This window comes from Cottoperca gobio, chromosome 8 (genome assembly GCF_900634415.1).
Source record: "Cottoperca gobio chromosome 8, fCotGob3.1, whole genome shotgun sequence".
Lineage (NCBI taxonomy): Eukaryota > Metazoa > Chordata > Actinopteri > Perciformes > Bovichtidae > Cottoperca > Cottoperca gobio.
In genome coordinates, this window is record NC_041362.1 from 4,262,132 (window position 1) to 4,281,301 (window position 19,170).

The 19,170-nt window shown below is 44.0% G+C and overlaps 1 protein-coding gene across 1 annotated transcript; it reads left to right on the plus strand.

Moving 5' to 3' along the window:
• The first annotated feature begins 847 nt into the window (after positions 1–847).
• cdk12 (cyclin dependent kinase 12) lies at positions 848–16,328 on the plus strand. The gene is given in 14 exon segments (XM_029437649.1): positions 848–2,819; positions 4,127–4,817; positions 5,568–5,746; positions 5,835–5,974; positions 6,052–6,222; positions 8,394–8,583; positions 9,337–9,393; positions 9,863–9,964; positions 11,511–11,588; positions 11,696–11,812; positions 11,903–12,034; positions 12,206–12,429; positions 12,636–13,076; positions 14,572–16,328. Coding segments are annotated over 14 exon segments (4,122 nt in total). The 5' UTR covers positions 848–1,632; the 3' UTR covers positions 14,985–16,328.
• Positions 16,329–19,170: the final 2,842 nt, after the last annotated feature.

Genomic DNA, 19,170 nt, shown 5'->3' on the forward strand with positions numbered 1-19,170 from the left:
GATGCCTAATGTTTTATGTTTGTGTCTTGTTATCATAACATGACAGGATTTCTACAATAAAGAAATAAAAATAGACAAGAGTCCAATGTAAATGAAACTAAACATCTGTATTATTATTATTATTATTATTATTATAAATGTCAGTACACATTGGGATTATTTTGACACATCAACCAATCAGTAAATTAATATGAAAACAAAAATTAGAAAGTGGCCTGCACACTAGCAATTTATTAATTTTACTGAGAAATTTCACATGACATTTATTAAGTACTTAGTAAAGACTAAATAGCTTGTTATTTTTTATTCCTCTTTCAACGATTTTATGTTTTAATGTGAGGTAACCTTTTGATTATTTTTTTACAAAAGAAACCTCAGCTATATGATTATTATTAGCATTATTATTATTAATAAATGTAATATCCCAGTGTTTGTTTTCTACTAGACCTACCTTGTGACTTGAGATTTGAGAACAACACAAGACCTAACATAAATGCCCTTATCTTGTCAGTTGATGTATATTCCTAAAGTAAATTTGCACAAACCAGATGACAGAAAGCTCTGTGCTTTCAGGGCCCTGGGGCAGTTGCACATTTTGCCTGTTGGTAATCCAGGTTTGCCTTTTTTAAATGAATAAACACGTGTATTAGTTCATTTCAAATGAAAATCCTCTGATACTTGACAGGTTAAAACTTATTTTATTTGTATTCTTGTGCGGTTTGATGCATCTCTGAGCATTGTGCGTTCCTGGCGCGCGACCACGAGTACAGTAGGCGGGTTATGCGTTGTGATTGGCCGTTGCTAAGAAACGTCGCTTGATTGACACCTTTCCTGTTTCCGGTTCATTCTGCTGTGCGCAGAAGTTGCTAGTCACAGGAGCCACAATGGCGTTTGTAGTCTCCTTCAGATAGGGCTGTGGATGATATTAAATCCACTAGCATCGCCCTAAATATAGGCCTGGTTGATTCCCAGAGCCATTTATAATAAACAGGAACATCTACTGCACACGAAAATACTATAATTTCTAATCAATATTGAATTTATAGGGGATAAAACTTACATTAAAAGGGAACATGTAAACAGTACCAACCGGGTCAAGTTTTCATTTTGTTCGAGAAACGAGCGGCTTTTAATGAAGGCATTTGCTTGTTTCTTAATGCTTAGACCGTAATTCTGTGGAATAAAAGCACCTTTACTTAACTTGGCACCGGACAAGGACACCTTTTCACAAAGGGACTTTTTCTTTTTCACGATTCAGCTCGCTAGCCGCTGAGCATTTAGCTAGCGGTGCTAGCTAAATTGAGACTGAGACGACACCACAATGCTCCGATGTTTTCTTGGGATCTTTTTCATTCATTGACTAATTCAAAGTATAATACTTCACAGCACTGGGGAACCATCGTGCCATTTTTCTGCTTTGACGAACTATGTTTGGGATCTGAAAGGAATGAATTGGCGTTGAGGAGGACTGGACGTGACGGGCCCGGTGTGTTTAGTTTGTGTGTTTTTTTGCCCTGTTTCTGCTTAGTAACACTTGTTTTGACATTTGGAGTAGCTACTGTTCTCTTGTGAATGAATTGCCTGGACCACCGACGCACAGTCGCAGGAGAGGTACCGACGCCGGCGTGAGGTATGCCTGGGTCGGACCGACACCATGGGACCAAGAGGAAGCCGGAATCTACTAGCCTTAGCGGCGTGCCACAGCAGACCCAGGCCTCGACTCATACCTCCACTGGAGACAAGACGAGCAAAGACAGCAAGGTGCAGTTAAAATCTTCAATGTCCTCTTCTTCAACAAAACGCAAACGGCATAAATCAACCAAACATAATCGTGGATCCTCGGCGGCAGCTGGATCCGAAGATTTTACCCTCGGCGATGCGGCGCCACCTGGTGTCAACACCGTGAAGCCTCTGGTGGAGTACGATGATATCAGCTCCGACTCGGACACTTTTTCAGACCCACCGTCCTCCAGGCCTTCAGAGAGGGGGGGCGGGGAGCGACTGGAGCCCTCACCAGACTACGATGGGGAGGATATCGCTGGAGAATCAGGTGGTAGAGAGAACAGGGGGCACAGACACTCCCGAAAAAAGCCCAAGGACCCTAACAAAGTTAAAGACCCTGGGAATGGTGAACGTGGCTACAAGAAGAAGAACAGCAAAGACCGCGAGAAAGGGGCTGCTGGGAAGAGCAAGGAGAAGGCTGCCTCCTCGGGCCCCTCCTCTAAACGCCATGTCCAGCCGGAGGGTGACTCCAAACGTGGGGAGCTGATGCTCTCCACACAGGTGCAGCCTGCAGCCAGTGTAGGCAGTACTACTTCTTCCACATCATCATCTCGCAGCAAGGAGAGCAGCCGCTCAGGAAAGACCCGCAAAGACAAGCAGCAGCGGAGAGAGGGCCGAGGTGGGGAGGGCAGCCGCAGCTCCTCTCAGAGGAACCGAGCCGACAGGAGCCATCGCAAGTCCTCCAAGAGCCACAAGTCGAGCCCTAAGAGCAAGTCTTCCAGTAGGGGTAGCCCCCGCAGGAAGGGCACCAACTCTGCTCATTCGCCCAGTCCCAGAAGAGGGGCGGGCAGCGAGAGTCCACAGGGCAGTGGGTATGGGCAGCAGGGGGATGACAACTACTCCAGGCGCAGGGTGGCCCAGCAGAGCCCCAGTCCTTACGGGGATATGTCCCGCCGCAGCAGACAGAGATCAGACAGCCCCTACGGCAGCAGACACCGGTCCTCCAGCTACGAGAGGGACAGCAGCCCCTACTCAAGGAGACGCTCCATCAGCCCCTATGGTACACGCAGATCCTCCAGCACCAGCCCCATGTCACGGTGAGTTTAAACTGCAGGGTGGCCTTTATCTTGGGGGGGGGATACAGGTTAAAGTCCCATGAAGATAGGGGATGTGTTGAGCAGATACAGAAGGCCAATTTACCCTATCAAGCCATGTTAAGTGTTTGTTTTTGCACAGTGACACGCGCCTTAATGTTAATGATTTGATGCTACCACCATTAGCACTATTACATTAAATACAGTTGATCATCCTGCATTGTATGTTTAAAGGCAGGCAGACCTGTTGCACTTGCAGAGCCCCTCCCTCCAGCACAAATATTTACTGAAAGCTGGCTCAGAGTCCCTCATATGTGCTCTGTACTGTAGACACAAACCTGGGGGGGGGGGGGAGGGACATTAAAGGATGGAGGTTATGTCGACACAGACAGGTGACCACATACTTTGTAAGCTATTTTATACTGCAGTGCAAAATGTCTGTACCATTAGCTTTGGCTACCAGGACGAGGTCAAGTTAACTCAACTTTATTTATTTATATTGCACCTGTCACTCAAACATGCAGCCCAAAGTAATACACATGCAAACAAAACATAATTTAATAGAAGTCGATAGAATAAGGGGATAACAGAATAATGTAAAAACCGATGATCAATTAATGAACATCACTCCAAATTGAATGTTTAGATCCCAGCAACCCTTGTCTGTGCCTTTTCATGTAATCAGATACTTTTTTAATTGATTTTTACATTTAAGTTGTACATTAGATATAAACCACAGTTCACCTTTTTAGTGAGAACACTTAACATGGTTTAAAACGTTATATTTTCACGTGTAATACTGTGTTAAAAGTGCATTGTGCAGTGGACAGATTATAACTTGTACCAGCAGAATAATGGAGCTCTGAGAAGTTTCTTAATTACTTTGTCTGGTTATTTCGAGTTTTCCTTGTATTTATTTTGAGGAAAACAGTGATGTGTATCTGGGAAAAGAGGAAAGGAACAAGTCGTATCATTTAGGAGTCTTATCGCCGTTTAAGATCCAATCTCTACTTTGGTTTTAAAAGCAACAGTTATGTAACGTTTGGCTTATTTATGAACTTCTGTTACACTCCATGTAAAAAGAAAAAGCCACCATGGTTTTGTTTTTATTATGATGTGATAACCAGCCATTTTATTTAGTGATGGAAGAGGTTGTTTGAGTTAACGACCCCCTCTGTTGCTTTTTATTTTTATTAAATATTTATAAAAAGCATGCAACATGTTGTATCCTATTTTCTGACTTCAGGAAGACGCAGTGGAACATGAAATGTTTATGGCATTGTTTAACAAAATGTATTTCTTTTATTTAGTCGCTCTGGCCGCTCCAGGAGTCGCTCCCCTCTGCACTACTCGTCTTCTCGCCGCTCCTCCTCTCGTTCCCGTAGCAAGAGGCATACTTCCTCCGTTGCAGCGGGGGCGAGCTCCCACAGCAGTCGGCCAACTAGCCGCTCCCCTCCCTCATCCCGCCTGCCACTTAACTCCAGCCTGGGAGCAGAGCTGAGCCGCAGGAAGAAGGAACGGCAGGCTGCTGAGGCGGCCGCTCGTGCTAGTGGTGGTGGTGCTGCAACCCCTCCTCCGCCAACACGTAAACTTGCAGGCCCCTCCTCCCTACGGCTCACTAAACCTGCGCCTCCCCAGCCAGAAAAAGACTCTGCAACACCAGCGGAACCTCTGCCCCCACCACCTGCACTGTTACTCCAGGATGCTCCCAGTGGTGAAGACCGGTTTACTGCACCTCTACCTGCCTCTTCCACCTCCTCTCCTGCACCTCCTCCTCCCTCTCCTCCTGCGCCACCCGCTCCAGCCACCCAGGCTCCACCGCCGCAACCTCAGGCCGAAACAAGTATTCAGCCTCCTACACCCTCAACCACACCCCAGGCCAAATCGCCAGCTCCAGTTCCTCCACGCAGCCCCGTCCGCCAGATGCCACTTCACAAGACGTCAACTCTGCCTCTCCTGCCTTTACCACCTGCACTGCTAGGAAACGCTCAGGGCAGGTGAGTACCTCCCAACTGGGATACAGACATACAGTACAAGTCAAACTGGACACGAGTCGGACTCCATCCTCATCTCTAGTCACATGTTGTGCAATATCATAATGGCCCTTTTTGCCAGTAAACTAGTTAACTACTTAGTTAACTACGATAATTATCATACTACAAAAAATATAACGTCATTTATCTGGGTCAAAATGAAAAACTAAATTTCCCATTGTGACTTTCCTGGTGGTACACCTCCAGGAAGATCACATTCACTTTTCCACACATTACTACACTCAGACAGCACGGCTACATATCTCAACTGCCTTTGTTTAAAATGTGGTTCAATTAGCATGAGAAAAAAAAATATATATATATTTATAAATGTATATTTACATTTATTTATATATATATTTTTATATATATATATATTTTTTCATATATATATATATTTTTTTTTTATATACTTTTTATTTTTATTTATTTATTTATATCCTGAGATGAATCTTGTTTTCAAGGCGGTCCTTAACGCCAATATACCAAAAATACAGTACATGAAACAAAACACCACAAGTACACTCGTACATACAGAGAAAAGCTCTCCCAGGCATCGCTTCTCCCATACCCAGAGACTCTCTCAAATAAATTAAAATAATGTGATCTGGTGTACACCATCAAGCAGTGCACGTTTTTTTAAGTACATATCTTATTCCTGCTTCTCCTCTGTCTCTTTACACCTTTAATTAATACTCTTTGTACTTTGCTCCGTCAGTCCAAGAAGTCCACCCCTCCTCAGAGGCAATCTAGGAAGGAGAAAGAAGTTCGCAGCCGGCCATCACTCATTGACCTTCCTTTACCGCCCACCCTGTCAGGAGGTAACTCCTCACCCCCGCAGTCCCCCATCCGCCAGGCCCCACCGCTACCACAGGCAGTCCTTAAGAAGAGACCAAAGTCAGTTTCTGTTATTACTCGCACACTTCCAATCTTTCTTTTCCTAATCCCACATCATGTCTAATCTTTTTCTTTTGATGCTTTGCAGGATTTGCTGCCCGCGATATGGTGAGCGCAAACATACCGTGAGCGACTGGGGCAAACGCTGTGTAGATAAATTCGATATAATTGGCATCATTGGGGAAGGCACCTACGGCCAAGTGTACAAGGCCAAGGACAAAGACACTGGTAAGGGAATATCATCTGGACTTCAGACACTGTAGTACTCGTGACTAGTTCTCTAAATACTCTTTTTAACATGGCAGGTGAACTGGTGGCTTTGAAGAAAGTGCGTTTGGACAATGAAAAGGAGGGTTTCCCCATCACCGCCATTAGAGAGATCAAGATCTTGAGGCAGCTCAAACATCGCAGTGTCGTCAACATGAAGGAGATTGTCACTGACAAGCAGGATGCACTTGACTTTAAGAAGGATAAAGGTAAGAAAAGGTATTATTCTATGCCAGGGCGGGGTAATATTGACAAATATTAGAGCTGATGTCTGAATGAAAATGTCAGACATGTTCTTCTGGCTATAATCAGCGACACATTGGAAATGTTTTCCACCTGCTGTGAACTGCAGCACGTCTGAAAGAAGGGCGGGGCATCGTGTGAATTTTCTTCCACCAGCGTTGTGCACATGGCTTAGCGCTGCAGTGATAATATATAATATATATAAATATATATATATATATAATATAGATAATAGAGAGAGAGAGAGAGAGAGAGAAGAGAGAGAGAGAGAGAGAGATAGATAGAGAGAGATACAGAGAGATAGAGAGAGAGATGAGATATAATAGAGGAATCTAGAGAGGAAGAGAGAGAGAAGAGAGAGAGAGAGAGAAGATAGAGAATAGATATCGAGAGAAGGATCTAGAGAGAGATATAGGAAGAGGGAGATTAAGAGATATAGATATAGAGAGAGAATAGAGATTAGAGAGAGAGAGATATATATAGAGATAGAGAGATTAAGAGAGAGAGAGAGAGAAGAAGAGAGAGAGAGAGAGGAAGACTAGAGAGAGAGAGAGGAGAAGATATATTAGGAAGATCTATCGATAGAGGAAGAGAGAGTAGAGAGGAAGAAGAGAGAGAAGAGCTAGAGAGAGAGAGAAGAGAGAGAGAGAGTAAGAGAAGAGAGAGGAGAGAGAGGAGAGAGAGAAAGAGAGGATAGAGACTAGAGAGAGAGAGAGATAGAGAGAGAGAGAGATTAATAGAGAGATAGAGGGAGAGAGAGAGAGAGAGAGAGAGAGAGACTTCATAGGAGAGAGAGAGAGAGAGGTAGAGAGAGAGAGATAGAGAGAGAGAGAAGAGAGAGAGAGATATATATATCTAAGCTATATATCTATATATTAATCTATATCTCTCTCTCTCTCTATCTCTCTATAATTCCTCTCTATTCTCTTCTATCCATATCTCCTCTCTATATCTCATTCCCTCTATCTTCCTCTCTCTATATCTCTCTATCTTCTATATATATCTCTTCCTTCTATAATCTCTTCCTATATCTCTCTATCATATCTCTTATATATATATATTAATATATATATTCCTATATATATATATACTATATATATATCCTTAATATTAATATGCATAACCCGCCACCAAACTAGGACTGATATAATTACTACAGTTGGTTTGATTATGTGGGAGCACATTAAACCCATGTGGTCACAGTGATGATTCACCAGCTCTCTGTTAAACCCATGCTGATTTACACTTTTACAAAATACACATTGCACTGTAGCACAGTTTCAGTGGAGTATTCTAACCTACTGAGAAGCACTTTTAAAGTAAGTGCTGCAGATCACATACTGTTGAATATACTGCTCATATATCCCCTGCGCAAAGGATTGTGGGTCAGAATAGCCGGAAAAGCATGCTGGCTTGCACACTGCAAAATGCTACCGGATGCAGTAGGACATCCTGGTATTTTTGTCATACTACATTTGACTTTTCCCTGGCTTACTAAATAGTACGGCTAAAATAATCTCGTCACATACACAATTCTTTAACCTCCAGGCTTCACGTGTAGGACTGTACACATGGCTTCATTCATAATGTTCACGTTTGATTTCTAAATCAACGTTTGTAATGCTGCACTTATTTTTTTTCTTTTGCATTTCTATTCATTCTGTTTAAACCCGGTATTTCTGCACAGTTGCAGATAACATTAGGCTACACTAATCATATTAGTATTATACTCTTTGTACAATTAGACTGCATTGGTGGCTGCGTACGTTTGTTTCAGACTTGTATGATCCAAACATTTTCTTCAATCCATATTTGTTGGTGTTTTCACAAACAACACTTTGGCTCTCCTGTTTGCGGCACACAAAGTGAGGCACACCTGTATTACCGGGTCGGTCTAGCAACAATCTAAAGAAACGAGTTATATTCATCATAGAAAGTTGATTGAATAAAACTCATTAAATCCAATAAATCACTTTATCAAATTGAGGATTTGTTTCTTCTTTTCAAGGGTAACGACTTCATGAAATATGATGACAGACAGATATTCTAAGCTTCATTCATTTACCTCAATAGGAGCCTAAAATGTACAAATATATCAGCTCTATTCATGCTCTAAACATGTTTCCTCTGTATTCAGGTGCTTTTTACCTGGTGTTTGAGTACATGGACCACGACCTGATGGGCCTGCTGGAGTCGGGCCTGGTCCAGTTCTCCCATGAGCACGTCCGCAGCTTCATGCGCCAGCTGATGGAGGGTCTGGACTACTGCCATAAGAACAACTTCCTGCACAGAGACATTAAATGCTCCAACATACTGCTCAACAACAGGTAAGAGACAGAACACACGGACTCCAGGAGGCGAGCGTTGCTGTTTATTTGCAGTAGCACCATGGTAACATAGGAACAGCTGTTTCTGGTTTAAAGCATCAGTATCCCCGACAGGTTGTGTGATCAACTGGTTTTGCATGTACCTCTGATTCCCTTATGCATATGGACATTAACAATATCAGCATGATCCACATCAACAACTTGGAACATTCAGAGGGCTCAAGCTTTACTTTGTAAATACTGTAAACTCGACACCAGAAGCAGTCCAACCAAAACTTTAATGACCAGAGTGCAGTTTGCGGTGCATCAGCAGCAAAGTCATTACTTTGCTACTTACTGAGCAATGAAGGAGTACAGCAACTTCTCACAGACGCTCAACACAATTCTGCATCCAATCTACAAACCATGCAGGAGAAGCGAAGCGAGCTGCAAGAGCTGAGATGCTGAAGTGGAGCATTTAGAGCCTCAGGTCTCTATGGAGATATTTAAATGTCCTGTTACAATGCTAGTGACCTGATGTTTGTATCAGTATTTATTAACCTGATGGAGACAAATACAAATTTGGATATTTCCAATAATAGTGAGTTTCATAATTCTTTCTTGTTTTAAATGCAAACTAATTATTCAGAAAATAATGCGATGAGTTGTATTTTGTGTCTCAGGTTCAGTTTCTGTTTCATTAATTTGTAATTGTTGACGTCTCCTGCTCGCTGTGGCTCATAATCTCTGCTTGTTGTGTGTTTCTTCGTGCAGAGGTCAGATCAAACTGGCTGACTTTGGTTTGGCCCGACTTTACAGTTCAGAGGAAAGGTAAGACGAGCGATCATCTACATATTCAGCCTCATGAATTCATGCAATATACAGACACCTCCTCTGCTTGCTTCTGTCATTTAAGTTTATGATCAAATGTGTTTTTATTGGCAGCAAGAGAATTTACCGACATTTCTCTCAAGTGTTTAATAATATACAATCATTTCCAGATGTGTAAATATATATACCGTTCCATATTTCACAGGCATTAATTGCTGGTAACAGATTTATGTACAACATAAACACGATTAGATGTGTTTATGATAAAACGGTAATTAAACCTGGGATGGATTGTTCTCTTCACTTACACGGACTGTCCACTAGATGGCGGTGTCTGTCACGTTGTTGTCCTTCAGAGAGATCCCAGCTACTGAAAGTTTAAATGTGTGTGTCTGGGCAGCCAAGGCTTAGATACTCCTCAGTATGAATATGTATTGAGTCTCACTGTCCTCTCTGTTCTTGCTCCCAGTCGGCCATACACTAATAAAGTAATCACACTATGGTACCGCCCCCCTGAGCTCCTGCTGGGAGAGGAGAGATACTCTCCAGCCATTGATGTATGGAGCTGTGGGTGAGTACGACACTGTCATGGCAGCACATCACTCTGTTCATGCATTTACACCTTTTCACATGCATACTGCTCCACTATATAATTGTTCTAAGGAAGATCTGGAATAATGTTTTGTTGCGTTAACCCTATCCCATTTTGTAAAATAAGCATTATATCTGAGACTTTATTACCTAGATCACTTAATAATAATAATAATAATAAGTCATCAAACATTGTCTGTTTCTAAAAAGGCTGTTCACAAATGTGCGTCTGCCAGTGTGCACGTGCTCCACATACTAACGGTAGATCCTGTAGTTGATGCATTCGGTGATATTCTTCATTCATTTGTTGGAAATCTTGACAGAAGAAAAAAAATAAAACATTTTGAAAGTATATATTTTTTTTATGCCATGTAAGCAAATGTGTTTGCATCATTATGAGCAGACTGGATGTTTGCAGCACACTGAGTCCGTCGGTTTTAGAATCCTGAAGCACCGAGAGGCTAATTAAGCTCCGTCAGGCGAGAGGTGCTGTTTCTCTTCTCACCTGTGTGCTCTGCTGCCAAAATCTTACTTGATTTATAGCAGAAGACCATTTTATGCAAATTGTTTGCTGCTGTCTCCTTAGCGGTATGCAAAAAAAATAAATTAATCGTGAGCATTTGCCCGAGCCATAAATTTCTCCCACACTCCGATCCTTTGAGATTACTCGTGTCGGAATCAGGATCAAGGGAAATGTTTCTTATTGGAATTGTATCCTATTTAAAATGAGTATGATTATCTGTCACAGTCTGACGGAGATTATGGCAGACAGTCACACTTTCAATAAGGAAAAGGTCCCGCACACTTACTTTATTATTGACTCCTCCATCAGGTCACGATACCAGAAGTGATGTAGTCGATGCAACACAAGTGAAATGACACGATTCTCAAAAACTACACAATGAATCCCATGGACTTCAACATGCGCTCCTTTTTTAAGTTAGGAAGTTAAACCGGTTATAATTCCCTCTCTAACAACTACTCCAAACTACTTTTTACAAGAGAACATGAACACACCATGATAACGTTATAATTGAATCGCCCAATAGTCATTTTTACTGAATAGAGCTTGAACGCACCATAAGGAAACTCTAGGGAACCTTTCACTGGCTGCTTCAACACATATTTGTTGTTCACTATGTTTTATTAGCAGAGGGGAAATAGTGTGCGTCCTGTGGACACGTCAGTAGTGAGTAAACTGATTCACCGGGACGCCGCTAGTCTCGAGCTCTGACGACTGTAGAACGTCAAGTTTTTAGAGTTTTGGCCTCGGCTTTGTACTGACGTATCGGTTCCCAAACATCCTTGGGTTTCAAACCTACTTAGAGTTCTGCTGACAAAGATCCAATGAGTCAAAACGTAGAGGAAGTGTGCAGGCACTACCTTTTCTTATTGACGCTGCTCTCTGACAGTCCTGCACCTACTACCTAATGTACGTCTAATCAGGTCACACACCCTGCTTTATGCTCGATGTGTGGGAGCGTATGTTTTCTTACTACCTCTCCACATTCTCTGTCACGGCTCAGGTGCATTCTGGGAGAGCTCTTTACCAAGAAGCCCATCTTCCAGGCTAACCAGGAGCTTCTTCAGCTGGAGCATATCAGGTAGGCTTCCTCCTGACCACAGCCCCCTCAAGCAGCAACATTCCTTCCCCATTGCTCCGTTTATTTATCACTGAGCTCATCTGTTCCTTTCTGTCCTTTCCCCTCAGCCGTCTGTGCGGGAGTCCCTGTCCTGCAGCCTGGCCTGACGTCATTAAACTTCCCCTCTTCAACACCATGAAACCCAAGAAGCAGTACAGGCGGCGACTGCGGGAGGAGTTTGCCTTGTACGTAGCCATGCTGAGCTTCCCCGACGTAGCTGCGATCAACCCTTTTGTCTCTTTATACAGTTGAACAGTCTCTCCCCTTCTGCACAGTTTACCTACTCCGGCCCTGGACTTGCTGGACCGAATGCTGACCCTCGACCCCGGGCGGCGCTGCACAGCAGAGCACGCTCTTAACAGTGACTTTCTGAGTAACGTTGAGCCCAACAAGATGCCGCCGCCAGAGTCAGTAGCCCTATGGCCCCCGCTTTCACCTTTTATCTATATAGTATCATATATATATTTAAATACACACTCTGAAGACTCTTTGTTGCTCATACATCTTATTTCTGTTTGATTGATTTAGATTTTTAATCAATGTTTGTACTCCTTCCTACCTACCTGCTGCGTCTCCAGTCTTCCTCACCATCAGGACTGCCATGAGCTGTGGAGTAAGAAGAGACGACGTGCACGTCAGAGCGGGGTGCCCGAAGATGTGCCTGTGCCCAAAGTGCCCCGTAAGGATACGACAGGGACCTCAAGTGGAGAGAACAGTCGGCCCCATAGTAGCCCGGCTGGAGCCCCACCGCCTCCACCAGGAAAACCGCCTCCCACAGTGAACTTAGAGAGTGAGTTGTCAGGTAACAGCTGCCCCTAAAAAGCATTTAAGAAGACACAAGATATGCTGTGTATTATGTGTTTCGATATTCCGTAGTAGTAGAGATGAAGTGCAGTATGTTGACGTACCAATGCACTCCTGAAACGATGTAGACGATATCTTTATGCACCTTTTTTTCTTTGCACAGTTTTGCATTTTCATAGTTTTGTGTTGCGTGAATGTGTTCAGGCCTGGGAGTCGCTGCAGAGCAGTTGAACCAGACAGAGTTGGCGGTGCTGCTGAACCTCCTCCAGGGACAGACGGACCTCAGCCTGCCCCAGGTGGCCCAGCTCCTCAACCTCTCCAACCCAGAGACTCTCAGCCAGTCCTTGTCTGCCCTCAGTGAGTCCTCTGACCACCAGGGGGCTCCAGAGGACCAGGCCCAGACTGCTGCCCAGGCCCAGCCCGCTGCCCGGTCCCAGCCCCCAGAGCCGCCTCCTGAACCTCAGGAACTGTCGCCGACATCCGGAGACCCATCGCTCAGCCAGGAAGACCAGGCCAACCTGCTAGCTCTCATTTTGGGCCACATCATCAAGCCACAAAGGGAGGAGCAAGGCGACGAGAGCAATGGCGTCCAATCAGAGGAGGCTCTAAAGCGCGGTTCGTCCGCCTCTACTACTGATCGCAAGGGCAAGTCCAGGTTTAGTCTCTAGAGGGTGGATCAAGGGGGGACCAGGGTCAAATGAAGGTCACTGTGGACAAGAATGAAGAGAGCAGGGTAGAGCACAAACAGAAGCTGACAAATCCTGTATACTTTATCACATTAATTACTTCAGTCTACCTGACAAAATCAAGAAAATGATCAATTAACCAAATAAATTGGGCCATTACACTTACCTTGCATCCCCCACCCCTTCCTTCATCCCCGACATTCATCAGACGCGCGCGCTCACCATTGTCCCCCATTACCTCCTCTCATACTGAAATGTCTGTCGAGCGTCCGTCGTCATGTGACCGTGGTAAACTGGCAAGGTTTGTTGCACATGGACATCTCTCACTGGTGTACTCAATAAACCAGAAGAACGTTTAGTGTTATTAATTTGAGTGAAAAGGTTCACACTGTATTGTTCCCTTCCACGGTTCTCCCACTTCCTTGTTTCTTTCTCACAGTCTTTGTTTTCCTGTATCTGTCCCGGCTCCACACATGTTCTCATTTCATTTTCATTATGAAGCAGGTGTCATGGATTCTTCAACCGTCTGTAATGTCAGCTTTCTTTTTTCTTTTTTTTTTTTTATGAAGAAAGTCTAATAAATTATCAAGTGAAAATAAATGTTTTGAATCTTTAGGCGTCACCTGCATGTGTTTCTTTTAACTTTTGGTTTGTCACACATTTTTTTTTTGTTTGTTTTTAAACCGTTCACTCTGACTCATATTAATTAAATGTGATTAGCAAGTTGAATAAAACGATTGACTGCTGCTGACACTGGAATGGTAACAGTCCTGTTTTGTTCTGGTTATTTCTGGAGGCCTCTGAAACCACCTCGGTTCGCCCGTAGATTAGAAAACCTTTAGACTAACCTCGTTTAGTAGTCTTGTCCTGACCTTATAATACTTAAAATTCTCCTACATAAGTCACCCTTTCTGTTCTTCCAGCTCTACATGTCCTTCCTAATGTTCTCACTCGGTTCCTGCATTTCCCCTTTTGTTTAAGGAGTAAAAACAAACCCAGCTGCATCTGTTCTGCATTAATTAAAGCCTCTTATAGTGGAATAATACAAGGCGTTACTGCGTTTAATAATAATAACAACCGTGATGATGAATCACGATGACATAAAACTGCATTTTCTTCCATTCCCAACATTGAGATTTAGTAAATCTAAATAGCTGTATGATTGCAGAATCTTCGTAGGCCTGACATCTTTATATGATGTAACATCTACCCAATGTCTGTGTTAAAGTTAACTTTACTGCAACAACACAGGTGTTATGTTTGCTCTGAATGTACTTAGTGACGATGCTCTCACTTCAGTAAGGTAGGAACGTTAAGATGAGACATGTTTACTTCCTGTAATTGAATATTAGACGTAGAAGACGACAGAGAGGGTGATTGTATAGACGCTCCACGGTGAAGTTATGTGTTTTGGTACCTAACGCTGTGTCCTCTGTCCTGTTTGTCCCCTTCAGATGGTGCAGCATCAAAAAAGAAACAGCTTGTGGCCAACCAGGTGCCTCCATCTGGAGAGCAGCGTCCACCCTCTCCGCCCGGGCCGCCTCCATCAGCTCTCCTCCTTGGCAATGCCCAGCAGGCCGGGTCTGAAACCCAACCCAGCCAGGACATCAGCCCTGCTGTGGCAGCTGCCTTACTCCAGCTCATCTCTCAGCAGGACTCGGATGCTGGGGCCCCTCAGCGCAGCAAGGACCCGTCTCCCTCTGTGGATGCTCAGGGACAGCCCCCTCCACCCTGGGTTGCAGACTCTCCGCCTAAACCTTCAGCTGCAGCTGAGGCCCCAGCAGGACTGGGGACTGCTGCTCCTACTACTGCAGCACAGTTCCCTAAGGACCAGGACCTCCGCTTCTCCCACGGAGCTGCCCGCTGACCCTCATCCCCCCGGTGAGAGACCTCGGTATCTTAGGGCGGCTCCAGAAATCCTGGCCTGAAGGGAAAAGGCAGAAGAAGAATGCAGAGGGACATCTACAGATTATGACTTGCTGGACCACGAGCAGGTTGCTAAAGGTGAATCAAAGATTTAGAAAATGAATGTCTGATAGAAAGAGATTACGGGCCTTTTCAGATCATGAACCTCGCTGCCCTCTGAACAAGCTGTCGTGTTATCGGAGGAAGTGTTTGGACCTGACCTTAAAACATTTAGGGACCGTCACCACCTGCATTCCCTCGCTCTTTCCTGTTCACTGAAGGTCCTGACTTGAATGAAGTTTAGCTTCCAAATTGATTGCCATGCAGCTGACGCTCAACTTAGAAAGCAGCTGTGATCTCTTTTTTTTTTCTTCTTCTCCAAAACAAATGATTGTCATGTCCACTGCAGTGCCCACTTCTAACAAAGTTCTCAGTGTTTTGCAGATGAAGTCGCCACTCTGATGGAGGGGGTGTCTGTGACGGTGTGAGAGAAGACTAGCTGAAGCTATGATTCTGTGTATGGGTATATTTGAGGCGATGAGCACACTGATGAGAACACTGGAGGTCTACGAGTTTCCCATTGAACCTTACATGCTGGCTCGCTCCCCCTGTTTTCAGCCTTGTGCCTCCTTTGTGACCCCCAGCGACCCCTGAATGATCTTGGCTTAGCAGGAAGTGTGGGTTATGTGTCTGCGTTGGATGGCACCTACAACAGTGTCAATCTGCAGGACTGCAATTCTTTTTCTTTTTTGTACCTAAAGGCTGTTCCATATTGTATTCAGTCATCAACTCAACTGAATTGCGATGTGTTGTTGACCCACATGAAGACTTCCCTTCCTTAACATACAGCAAACCTCTGTGTCCTAACAAGCCTAAGCCTGCAGTGCTCACTTTCCTGTCTGGAATATAGATTAAACCACTACATTACGACGGATTGCTGGATAATACACAAGCTATTCTGCTAGTTGAAGTATAAAGCTAGAAACGTATATATACACACACAGAAACCTGGCGGGCTGTGAAACCTCGTCTAATATGTTGTCGCCTCCCTGCCAACTCGTGAAACAAAAGCTTCTTCTTTTTTTTTTTTTTTTGGTGCAGCTATTTTCTACATAAAGAAAATGATGCACGCTTGAAATGATATTGGTCCACGGTTCCGTTACCTTTCTTTTATTTTTTTTATTTTTTTGGGAAAGTGAAAGGGAGGAGAAAATGATTTCATGTGTCTGTAAAAAGAAAAAAAAATATTTTGTAATATGTGTTATCTTGTTTCAGTTTATTAAAAGAAGTAATGCGACCAGTTGAATCGTCTCTCCTGGCGTCTGAATGTGTCTCTGAAGTGGCCACTAGATGGTAGCCATCCACTCGGGCTGCAGCTCAAACCACAGGAAGTTCTCAGTCGTGTTACAGTTACACAAGGTCTCCAGTGCTTCCTGTCACTCTCAGGATCTGCAAACTCACATTACTCATTCTACACACTTCTTTTATACCTAAAACATATCGAGCAAGTCATTGATCACATGAGCAGGGTTCCTACGGGCGCTGGAAATCCTTAATAACACTTGAATTTGAAAGTTTTCAAGGTTTAAAAAGCGCTTTGGATTCTGATTAAAATGCAATAATCAGTACACTGCACTAAATATAAACGTGTCATTTACAACTGCTTTAACGTGCTGGATATGCTTGAATTAGATTTTTGGAAAAGGTGTAGGAACCCTGTACAAGGACACAAGTAAAAGTCCTCAAACTGGAATAAAAGCACATAAATAACCTTTTAATAAAAACAAATTCAGAAAATATCTTAAACTTCACATCAGATAACAAAGGAATATGCATAACTACATCCTAAACATGGAAAAGAAGGAACGAGGCTCGACATCTTTGCAGTTGTTTCGGGTGTTTGTCAATCTAAACATGCTTTTTCAATATCTAAGACATGTTTAAGAATATAGAACAACATTTTGTAATTCTGAAATCCTTTTTCTCTGATGGCCGACACATAATCTGTCTCATGGTTATAGGGCAACAGTACCAAGTGTGTCTTTGCTACACGTGTTTGGAAGCTTATTTAAAAACACTAGCAGTTTAACACAACAGATTTTTAAATAATGAATTGTTTCCTATACACTGAGTATGAGAAGTATATTAGATTGACGCAGTCAGACCGTGATGGGAAGTGCTCGCTGTGCATCAATCTTATTTATGAGTCGGTTCCTTTACCACTTGGGTTGATCTCTTCATGAAGATCCTGACAGGCAGACAAGGATCATAAACTGCACATTGGCAACGAGAGAAGCCTGCTAGGTTTGTGTGTGTGTGTGTGTGTGTGTGTGTGTGTGTGTTGGGATTGGCCTCATGCATACCCAGACCAGCTCCTCACTTGGCAGGCTTACAGAGCCGCTTACCCCTCTGGCCCACCAAGCAGCTGAGCCCTCTGGGTGAGAGATCCTTTCAGAGTGGAGGCAGTGGGAGGCTCACCTGCCCTCTAGCACAGGCCCACTGTGAGTGAGATGAGACGGTTCCGTGTGTGTGTGTGTGTGTGTGTGTGTTTCTGTCTGATGCTTTCGCCCATCGGGACACCAAATAATAGTGAATGTGCCCGCAGGGAGTTTCCACAGGAGAAGTAGTGGGCAGTGCCAAGTCACAGAGACTAGACGAATAAATCAGGACTGAGGAGTGAAGCGAGGGAGGAGCACGAGGCTGCGCCATCAATCAGGAAGGCACCTTATGGGGAATGCCCATAAATGTGCCACGCTGCCAGTCTGTAACACGTACTCGCCATGGCAGAGATGGGCGACGGCGGCATTCAAATTGGAGCCTCCATTTTGGATGCCGTAGCCTGACTGTCTGCTATAGACGGGGATTTTGGAGGACTTCCAGACAAATAGTGAATTGACAGACACTCCATTTCTCTCAATTTATACCAAATGTTATTCATGCGCTTGTATTTTCTTAGTCAGCCCCTGTGCAAGCGGATTGTTGGAGCACACATTTGGAATCTAAAACATATTTTACCTTAATGTCAGCAGTCAGGTACCCTTTGTCCACTCTGTGCAATCTGGCAACCTTGAACAAAGAGCAGCTCCTTCTAAAATAATATAAAATGTTGGACCCAGCTCACACATTACACATCTGCCCGGACCCCTCAGGAGCGTATCCTTCTGCTTGAATGCACACCAGCCACGAGACAAAATGCTGATGATTCTGGGCAAAAATAAATGTCTACTCACACCAGCTATACGAGTGCAAGCCGTCAATCATAGTTACTTTGTTGTTGTTGTAGAAAGTGTGCTTCAAAGCTGGAGAAGTGGCCTTTCAGTTGATAAAAGTTTCTTCTTCGCCATCAAAGTTCGTTATCATTTCTCATCTTAGCACAGACAAACACTGTAGGAATCGAACATTGAGGAGGAGGAGGAGGAGGAGAAGGAGGAGGAGAAGGAGGAGGAGAAGGAGGAGAGGAGGATTAGGAGAGGAGAGCTGAGACAAGAAAGGAGGATGAAGTCCCTTCTTCTTCTTCTCCACCTCCTCCTAACTTTTTATTCTCTCCTGCTTCTTCTCTTCTTCCTTTCTTCCCTTCGTCTCCTCCTTCGCCTTCTCCCCTCCTTCTTCTTTCCTCCTCATCCTCCTCTCCTTCTCTTTCCCCCTTCGTCTTCCCCCTCCTCTCCTCCTTCCCTCCTTCTCCCCTCCTCCTCTCCTTCTCCTCCTTCTCCTCCGCCGCCCCTCCCCCCTTTAAAGGAAACATTTGATTCAAACATTGAAGGACATTTAAACATGTTCTACAGTGTTTACAGTAAGCCTAGGGCCTGGCCTGGCCTGGCCTGGCCTGGCCTGGCTTGACACTCATCTTGTCAGACTCCAATTGGAGATTTATTAACTCAGGTCCACGTTAACATTCAAAAGTGCATAGTTTGAGTTGGAGATGTGACTGATGAAGGCTTCTCCAGACAAAACAGAACTATGAATTCTGCAGCTGAAGCACTCCATAAATTCAATCACTCATTTTTATCACTTTTACTCGTTACTGTAATAAAAGTGTGTGTGTGTGTGTGTGTGTGTGTGTGTGTGTGTGTGTGTGTGTGTGTGTGTGTGTGTGTGTGTGTGTGTGTACAGTTTGATTACTGAGGCTGTTTGATCAATGACTACGTAAA